We start from the raw sequence: 10,164 nt of genomic DNA on the forward strand, positions 1-10,164 counted from the left end.
AGGCGGTGAAGCAGGTCTGCAGGTGTCTCTCTTTCTCTCCCCATTTTCCCCTCCTCTCTCCATTTCTCTCTGTCCTATCCAACAACGAAGGACATCAACAATAACAATAATAACCACAACAAGGGCAACAAAAGGGGAAAAAAAAAAAAAGGCCTCCAGGAGCAGTGGATTCATGGTGCAGGCACCCAGCCCCAGCAATAACCCTGGAGGCAAAAATAAATAAATAAAAGAATCTCATGCCTGAGGCTCCAAAAGTCCCAAGTTCACTTTCCTAGTACTATAGTAAGCCAGAACTGAGCAATGCTTTGGTGTGGAGGGGGGAAAAAAAAAAACAGAAAACTATCTCTAGGCTGTAGAAATAGCTCACTTTGTGTATTGCTTTGTCACATGACATGTTTGAGCCAGTCTCCACTACGCTGAAGGCTTTGGTGTCGTGCTGCACCTTGTTGAGCACACACATCACCATGTACAAGGATCCAGGTTCAAGAGCTTCTGGTTCCCACCTACAGGTGAGAAGCCTCACAAGTGGTAAAGCAAGTTTGCAGGTGTCTTTCTTTCTCTCCCTCCCTATTTCCCCCTTCTCTTTCAATTCGTTGTCCTATATAAACAAATATGGGGGGGGGGATTGGTGCTGTGATCTCTTTTCTCCCTATCTACTATCTCTATCTGGAAAGCTGAGTAAAATTTTATTAAAAAATAAGTGGGGAGTGGTCAGGAGGTGGCACAGTGGATAAAGCACTGGATTCTCAAGCATGAGGTCCTGAGTTCAATCCCCAGCCGCACATGTACCAGAGTGATATCTGGTTCTTTCTCTTCCTATCTTTCTCATTAATAAATAAAATATTAAAAAAACAAAGTGGAGCTGGGGAGACAGCATAATGATTATGCAAAAAGACTTTCCAGCCTGAGGTTCTGAGGTCCCAGGTTCAATCCCCAGCACCACATAAGCCAGAGCTGAGCAGTACTCCAGTCTTTATCTGTCCCCTTATTAAAATTATAAAAATAGGTAAGGGTAGAGAGCATAATGGTTATGCAAAGAGACTCTCCTGCCTGAGGCTCTGAAGTCCCAGGTTTAATCCCCCACATAATATAAGCCAGAGCTGAATAGTGCTCTGGTAAAAAAATATTAAAAGAGAAAGTGAACCTTAAGTTTAGAATTACTTTTTTATACATTTATTTTCCCTCTTGTTGCCCTTTTTTATTGTTGTAGTCATTATTGATGTTGTTGTTGGATAGGACAGAGAGAAATGAAGAGAGGAAGGGTACAGAGGGGGAGAGGAAGAGAGACACCTGCAGACCTGCTACACCACTTGTGAAGAGATTCGCCTGCAGGTGGGGAGGCGGGGGCTTGAACCAGGATCCTTCCGCTGGTTTTTGCGCTTTGCACAACCTGCACTTAACCCACTGCACTACCGTCCGACTCATTTTTTTTAAATATTTATTTTATTTATTTATTCCCTTTTGTTGCCCTTGTTGCGACTCATTTTTTAAAAACATTATTTTTTAAAATATTTATTTCCTGGGAGTCGGGCTGTAGCGCAGCGGGTTAAGCGCAGGTGGCGCAAAGCACAAGGACCGGCATAAGGATCCCCGTTCAAACCCCGGCTCCCCACCTGCAGGAGAGTCGCTTCACAGGCGGTGAAGCAGGTCTGCAGGTGTCTATCTTTCTCTCCTCCTCTCTGTCTTCCCCTCCTCTCTCCATTTCTCTCTGTCCTATCCAACAACGACGACAACAACAATAACTACAACAATAAAACAACAAGGGCAACAAAAGGGAATAAATAAAATATTTAAAAAATATATTTATTTCCTTTTGTCTTCCTTGTTGTTTTATTGTTGTACTTGCTGGATAGAACAGAGAAATGGAGAGAGGAAGGGAAGACAGAGAGGAAGAAAGATAAGACACCTGCAGACCTGCTTCACCGCCTGTGAAGTGACTCCCCTGCAGGTGGGGTTTAATATTTATTCTCTTTTGTTGCCCTTGTTTTATTGTTGTAGTTTTTATAGATGTCATTGTTGTTGGATAGGACAGAGAAATGGAGAGAGGAGAAGACAGAGGGGGGAAGAGAAAGACAGATACCTGCAGACTTGCTTCACCACTTGTGAAGCGACTCGAGTTCGGGTGGGGAGCCAGAGGCTCTAACCAGGATTCTTCTGTGGTCCTTGCACTTCCTAATATATGTGCTTAACCCAGTGCTCCATCACCTGGCCCCTCTTTTTTTTTCTTTTAAAGATTATATTTATTCATGAGAAAGATAGGAAAGAACCAGACATCACTCTGGTACATGCGCTGCCAGGGATTGAACTCATGACCTCATGGTTGAGAATCCAATATTTTATCCACTGCGCCACCTCCAGGACCACTTAGAATTACTGTTCTATGGGGAAGCAGGCGTTAGTGCAGCGGTTTAAGCGCAGGTGGCGCGTAGCACAAGGACTGGCTTAAGGATAACAGTTCGAGCCCCCAGCTCCCCACCTGCAGGGGGTTCACTTTACAGACGGTGAAGCAGGTCTGCAGGTGTCTCTCCCTCCTTTCTCCATTTCTCTGTCCTATGCAACAATGACATCAGTAACAGTAATAACTACAACAATAACTACAATAAAACAAGGGCAACAAAAGAGAATTTTTTTAAGAAAAAAGAATTACTGTTCTATAAGATTATGATTTTTTTTTAACTAGAGCACTGCTTGCCTCTGGTGATGCTGGGGATTGAGCCTGGAACCTTTGGTGCCTCAGGTGTCAAAGTCTTTTGCATACCTACTAAATCTCTCCTCAACCCACTTAATTTTTTTAATTCCCCCCTCTCCACACACCCCTCTGGTGCTGGTCCCCCTCTGGTTTGTGGTGGTGGGGGATTGAACCTGGGACTTTGTAGCCCTAAGCATGAAAGTCTGTTGTTGGGGGGGGGAGGAGACACACCTGCAGACCTGCTTCACCACTTGTGAAGCAACCCCACTGCAGGTGGGGAGCCGGGGGCTTGAACCAGGATCCTTATGCCTGTCCTTGTGCTTTGTGCCATGAGTACTTAACCGACTGCATTACTGCCCAACTGCCCATGAGTCTTTTGTATGGACATTATGCTACCTTCCATACCCCTATTATGTCAATTTTTAAGGACTTGAGAGTAAGCAAGCAATACCTAGGACTTCCTGCATACAAATCTTGTGTCCTAATGGCTAAATAATCTTTTTTAAAAAAATTTATTATTTTTTACTACCAGAGCACTGAGCAGCTCTGGTTTATGGTGGTATACAAGATTGAACCTGGGACTTTGGAGCCTCAAGCTTGAGTCTGTTTGCATAACTATTATACTATCTAGCCCTGCCCAATGGCTAAATAATTCTTTTTTTTAAAAAATAATTTTTAAAAAATGTACTACCTTTATTGGATAGAGACAGCCAGAAATTGACAGAGAAGGGGGGGAGGTCGTTGAGAGGAAGAGAGAGATACCTGCAACACTGCTTTACCACTCGCAAAGCTTTCCCCCTGCGGGTGGGGACCAGGGACTCAAAACTGGGTCCTTGAACATTATAACGTATGCTCAACCAGCTGCGCCACCACCCGGCCCCAGCTAAATAATTTGTTTGGCTGTTTTATATAAATTTTTGATAAGAAGTTAGGTAGTTTGATGTGACTATAAAAAGAACACTTAGAAAGAAAATGGAGTCTGAAACTCAAAAAGTATTCTTTTAAAGGCACACTTTGTAATTATAATTGTCTTATTGGGCTCAAGTAACTAGAACAACACATTTTACTCTCCAAGGTTATTTAAAAATTTTTTAATAGTAAACAAAACATAGCCCCAGAAGTTTTTGTGATTTAGTATGGAAGAGAAGCTTCAGTTAGTTTAGAAACACAACCTTTAAAAGAAAGAAAAGTGAATTCCATTCAGGAAGACACAGACAACTAAGGCTGCATTTACAACCCATTTTCTTGGGGCTTTTTTTTTTTTAATTACTAAGTATTATCATTTATGCCACTTTTTCTGTCTGCGACTATTTAGAAACTGTGTTGGAAGTGAATTAAAAGTCTTTGTTTTCTTCAGAGTGTTGATAAGCTCTATAGACTGCTGAGAAATATCCATGTAACCAGAGTGTTTTCTTACAGGAACAAATTTCAGAGCCTCTTTCCAATCACCAGTGTTTTTCAGACATAACAAAATACGTATCATTTGATCTAATGTGAGATTTTTGGAACCAGTGTCCCACTGTAAATACTTATCTAAAGGGAGGCGTTCTGTTGACAGCTGCAGTCGTTTTGCTTTGGCTAAGGATACACCTGGGCTTATGTTCTTATCAACAAAAGATCCAACTATGTAAATTTTGTCATGTTTGAAATTAGTCATGACATTGGGAGAATCTGCAGTTAAATATATAATACTATCCTTTGGGAATAAATCTAAATAAGATTTTTCTGTTGTTGTTATGAGCAATTTGTTCCATTTTTCTTTATATCGTTTAACCAACTCTCTATGATAATCACCATCTATCTTAAGATTGCAGAAAAATAAATGGAAAGGGTCAATATTCTTTCGGTTCCATCCTTCACTTTCTAAAAGTTGGGAAACAGTATATTTCATTTCTACTGGCCTCATATACTTTTCATAAGCCATGTCAAAAACTAAAGGCTGTCCAAACTGCATGGCTTGGGCACCCTTCCAGCCCATTGCACTGTTAATATGCCTATCCCAAAGCCGTAGAAACATGAAATCTTGTTTATCTTTCTCAGGAGTTTCTAGCAGTTTCTCTTTTCTTGCTTCTGCTTTGATTTCCTTCTTTATTAGCTTAGCCTTTTTCGCTCTTTCCTTAAGAAACAAGTATCTTAAATATTTCTTTTTCGATGACTGAGAAACAAGGTCTGTAGTGGTTTTGAGCTCTTCTTCACTGATAAATTCTGGCACTTCTTTACCAAGCAATCTCCACATCTCAATTAATTCTCTGGTGGCAGCTAAAGGATCTTCAGCTTTGCTACTCAACACTGTAGGAACAGCTTCTTCTTGAGTGTTAGATTTCATTGTAATTTTCCATTTATCCAATTCCAACTGTTCAGACTGTTCAGGAGGTGATGTGATTTCCTTCTCAGGATTGGACATGGTTGGTGTTTTGGAACACATGTATCTCTGTAGCACTGTCGAATATAAAATCCTTCTTTTTGTCTGTAAGGTAAATGGTACTGAAAGCCTAGTAAAAGGTCTTAAGAAAGTGATGCTAACACTCATTTTGAGGGGAATGGCATGTAAGAACCCCTATAAAAGAAAAACAAAGAAAAGTTAAATGAAGATTAAAAAAAAAAAAACCCAAGAAAACTAAGTAGGATCTTAGTATAACTTTACCAGCTGCAACACTGATATTTTCGCTTTTGTTGCCCTTGCTGTAGTTATTATTGTTGTTGTTATTGATGTCATCGTTGTTAAGATAGGACAGAGAGAAATGGAGAGAGGAGGGGAAGACAGAGAGAGGGAAAGAAAGATAGACACCTGCAGACCTGCTTCACTGCCTGTGAAAGGATTCCCCTGTAGGTGGGCTTGAACCGGGATCCTTACGCAGGTACTTGCACTTTGCGCCACCTGCACTTAACCCACTGCATTACCGCTGGACTCTCGCCTAACGTCCTTTGCAAAACCACTAGGCTATTTTCCCAGACCTTTCCCTAAGCTTATTCTTTATGCCAGCAGGCTTATCTTTTGTTTTACTGCTACCAGGATGACCACTTTTCCTTTTTTTTATTTAATAGGAAAGACAGAAATTGAGAGAGGAAAAAGAGAAAGAGAGGGAGCCAGGTGGTGGCACACCCTATTAAGTGCACTTACCACCATGCATAAGGACTGGGGTTCAAGCCCCTGATCCCCACCTGGAGGAGGGATGCTTCATGAGTGGTGAAGCAGGTTTGCAGGTATCTCCCCCCACCCACCGCCCCTCTCAATTTTTCTCTGTCCTGTCAAATAGTATAGAAAAAAAAGGGGGGAGGAGAGGAACAGTGGTCAGAAGCAGTGGATTCGTAGTACTGGCACTGAACCTCAGTGATAACCCTGGCGAGGAAGAAAATAAAAGCTGAAAGTGAAGTGTTGTAAAACTCAAAAGTACGGGGAGGGAGGGAGGGAAGGAGGGAGAGGGGGAGGAGGGAGAGGGGGAGAGAGAGAGAGAGACCTGCAGACTTGCTTCCCTGCTTGTGAAGCCCCCCCCACCCCCAGGTGGGGAGCAGGGCTCAAATTCAGAGCAAAACATCTCAAAGGGAAAGTGACTGCTGCCTGGACACCTGCAGAACTACCCCAAGGCCCAACACTTCAAGGCCTGGAGGGCAGACATGCCGGTCACCATGCCTTGGATTGCTTCCATAGTCTGGGATGTGATCTCTGACATCACCATCTTGGATATGCAATTCAGAAACACTACCACTGGACTAGCAGATAGTGTTTGTCATCAAAAGGGCTCAAGCTGATGTGCCACCGCTCTGCCCCATGGGTTCTCTCTAATAACTCCTCTATTTGCAGTTGTCATTTTCCCCCATTTTCTTTGTTTTTCTTCCACCAGGGTTATCTACGGAGCACAAGTTCACCACTCCTGGGGTTGGGGCACTGTAATGTGTGTGCTTATAACCAGGTGTGCCACTGCCTGGCCCCACAATCTTATTTTACTTATTGCCACATGGGTTATCACTGGGGCTTGGTGGTGGCACTATGAATCAACCACTCTGGGCAAACACATTTTCCTTTCTCCTTTTTTTTTTTCCCCTCTTTAATTTTATTTGATCGGACAGAGAAATTAAAAAGGGAGGGGGAGGTAGAGAGGGAGAGAAAGACAGACACCTGTGGACCTGTGAAGTATCCCCGCCCACTACAGGTGTGGAGCAGAGGTTCAAACCCAGGTCTTTCACATGGTCCTATGTGTGCTCAACCAGGCACACTATTGCCCAGACCCTATTTATCTATTCTTTACTGGAGTACTGCACAGCTCTGGTTTATAGAAGTGCTGGGGATTGAACCATGGACTTTGGTGCCACAGGTATAAAAGTCCTTTTGCATAACCATTATGATATCTCTTCAGCCCAACACACATTAACAGCAGAAACAGGGGACAGGTGGTGGCACACCTGGTTAGTGCACACACTATAGTGCACAAGGACCCAGGTTTAAGCCCCTGGTCCCCACCTGGAGGGGGAAAGCTTCACAAGTAATGAAGCAGGGCTATAGGTGTCTCTCTCTGTGTCTGTCTCTCAATTTCTGTCTCTAGCCATTAAAAAAATGATTAAAAAATTAAAATAAAAGAGCAGAAATAGTGTTCTAGTTGATTTAAAAACAGTAACTCAATAACCATTACGCTATCTCTCCCCAGCTCTAAACTATATAATTATACCCTCAAGGTCTGGATATTCATAAAACAATGCTGCTTAAACATATCAAACTAGGGGGGTTGGGTGGTAGAGCAGCGGGTTAATCGCACATGACGTGAAGCACACGGACCAACATGAGAATCTCAGTTCAGGGAGTCGGGTGGTAGCGCAGAGAGTTAAGCACACGTGGCACAAAGCAAGGACCCATGTAAGGATCCTGGTTCTAGCCCCCAGCTCCCCACCTGCAGGGTAGTAGCTTCACAGGCGGTGAAGCAGGTCTGTAGGTGTCTATCTTTCTCTCTCCCTCTGTCTTCCCCTCCTCTCTCCATTTCTCTCTGTCCTATCCAACAACGACGACATCAATAACTACAACAATTAAAACAAAACCAACCAACCAAACAAACAAAAAAACAACAACAAGGGCAACAAAAAAAAGGAATAAAAAAGAAAATTTCGTGGTCCAGGAAGTGGCGCAGTGGATAAAAGCATCAGACACTCCGTTATGAGGTCCTGAGTTCAGTCCCTGGCAGTACATGTACCAGAGTGATGTCTGTTTCTTTCTCTCCTCCTGTCTTTCTTATAAATAAATAAATTCTTTAAAAAAAAAAAGAAGAAAAAGAAAATTTCTTCAAGAATCCCAGTTCGGCCCCCTGCTCCCCACCTACAGGGGTGTTGCTTCACAAATGGTGAAGCAGGTCTGTTGGTATCTTTCTCTCCCCTCTCTGTCTTTCCTTCCTCTCTCCATTTCTCTCTGTCCTATCCAACAACGACAGCAACAACAATAATAACGACAAGGATAAACAAGGGCGAAAAATAGCCTCCAGGAGCAGAGGATTTGCAGTCCAGGCACAGAGCCACAGCAATAAACCTGGAGGCAAAAAACAAAAACAAAAAGACCATGTCAAACTAGTATTTACACACACACACACACACACACACACACACACACACACGGAGAAAGAGGGAGCGAGAGACATGGGAGGGCCTGGAAAAAAGTTCACCTGGATAATGTACTGCTTTACTATGGGTCTGGTCCAAGTGTGAGTCAGCTCCCATCATATTTAAGGAAGTTTCCCCGCTGTGATAATCCTTCTTTCCTTAAGATTTATTTATTTAAAGAAAAAGAAGGAAGGAGAGGAAGACAGAACCTAATCATCACTCTTGGCACCTGCGATGCTGGAATGGAATTTGGGAACTCATGCTTTAGAGTTCAATGCCTCATTCACTGTGCCACCTAATGGATTAAAAAAAAATAATCCGAGTTAATTTTGTACATGCAAAACATGTTCAATTTTTTCCCTTCTTTTATTTGGTAGGACAGAAATTGATAGGGGTGGGAGAGACAGAAAGAGCAGTGGATTCTCAGTGCTGGCATCGAGCCCCAGCGATAACCCTGGAGGCAAAAAAAAAAACAAACTATTTTAGATTACCTGAAATATTTTAAATAGAGTCCTTAGTTTCCATGTGAGAGACGTTGATTTCGAATACAAACATCTGAGTTTCCCCCCAGTAATCAGTAATGATTCAGGATCTATTTAACTGTTAACGAAATGAAAACCCGTTTAAAAAAAGGGAACGGTGGTCCGAGAAGTGGCGCAGTGGTAAAGCTTTGGACTCTCAAGCATGAGGTCCCGAGTTCGGTCCCCGGCAGCACATGTGCCAGAGTGATGTCTGGTTCTTTCTCTCTCCTATCTTCCTCATAAATAAATAAATAAATAAAATATCGCCGCTCTAGTCCTCCCAGGTCAACACACTCATGGAGAGATAACAGTAAACACGCTCATACCAGGAGTGCAGATGGCTTGGTCGCGTCAGCGCAAACCGTAGGAGCCTCGAGAGCTAGCCAGTCTCAGAACCCACGTAGCGCAGGAGCCGCGCTCTTCCCAAGCGGAAGCTCTCCTATCACTCTGCGCGAAGCCGAAGCCCCGCCTCTCTTCCTGGCGCCGCAATATGACGTCAGACACGAAGGACACGGAGCGACAAGTCTTCCGGTCGGGAAAGCGTCACTGTTGACTAGTCAGGCAGAAGGCTGCTGGACGTAGGAGGTGACTCTCCACTGCCATACGCCTATAGCTGCAATTTTTGTATTTTATCCCTAATTAAAAACAAAAACCAGGGAGTCAGGCGGTAGCGCAGCGGGTTAAGCGCACATTGCGGAAAGCGCAAGGACCTGCGTAAGGATCGCGGTTCGAGCCTCCGGCTCCCCACCTGAAGGGGAGTCGCTTCACAGGCGAAGCAGGTCTGCAGGTGTCTTTCTCTTCCCCTCCTCTGTCGATTTCTCTCTGTCCTATCCAACAACGATGACATCAATAACGGCAACAAAGAATAAATATCTTTTTAAAACCCTCTAATTTTCTGCTTTGTCCCCAAATGTAGAAGCACTTACATACATATTTTATTATTTTTTTTATTTTAAATATTTATTTATTTCCTTTTTGTTGCCCTTGTTGTTTCCATTGTTGTTGTAGCTATTATTGTTGTTGATGTCGTCGTTGTTGGATAGGACAGAGAGAAATGGAGGAGGGGAAGACAGAGAGGGGGAGAGAAAGACAGACACCTGCAGACCTGCTTCACTGCTTGTGAAGCGACTCCCCTGCAGGTGGGGAGCCGGGGGCTCCAGTCGGATCCTTAGGCCTGTCCTTGCGCTCTGTGCCACGTGCGCTTAACCCACTGCGCTACCGCCCGACTCCCTACATACATATTTTTAACCACCCCCACACCAAGTCTCACTTAGCTTAAAAATTCATGGTAGGACTTAGCGTATTCACCATTTAGAACAGTGTATCGCCAGTATCTCACGTGAGATTTTGAGTTTGGACTGTACCATGAACCGT

General features: G+C 43.4%; 1 protein-coding gene across 1 annotated transcript; it reads right to left on the reverse strand.

The window, feature by feature from the left end:
• Nucleotides 1-3,760: 3,760 nt before the first annotated feature.
• On the reverse strand, nucleotides 3,761-9,262 carry TRMT10C (tRNA methyltransferase 10C, mitochondrial RNase P subunit). Its single transcript, XM_007532627.3, has 2 exons — nucleotides 9,117-9,262; nucleotides 3,761-5,246 (listed from the first exon to the last, which is right to left on the reverse strand). Exon 2 carries the CDS (start codon nucleotides 5,217-5,219, stop codon nucleotides 3,969-3,971), a length of 1,251 nt encoding a protein of 416 aa, XP_007532689.1. The 5' UTR covers nucleotides 5,220-5,246; nucleotides 9,117-9,262; the 3' UTR covers nucleotides 3,761-3,968.
• Between the last annotated feature and the right edge of the window lie 902 nt (nucleotides 9,263-10,164).

This window comes from Erinaceus europaeus, chromosome 9 (assembly GCF_950295315.1).
Source record: "Erinaceus europaeus chromosome 9, mEriEur2.1, whole genome shotgun sequence".
Lineage (NCBI taxonomy): Eukaryota > Metazoa > Chordata > Mammalia > Eulipotyphla > Erinaceidae > Erinaceus > Erinaceus europaeus.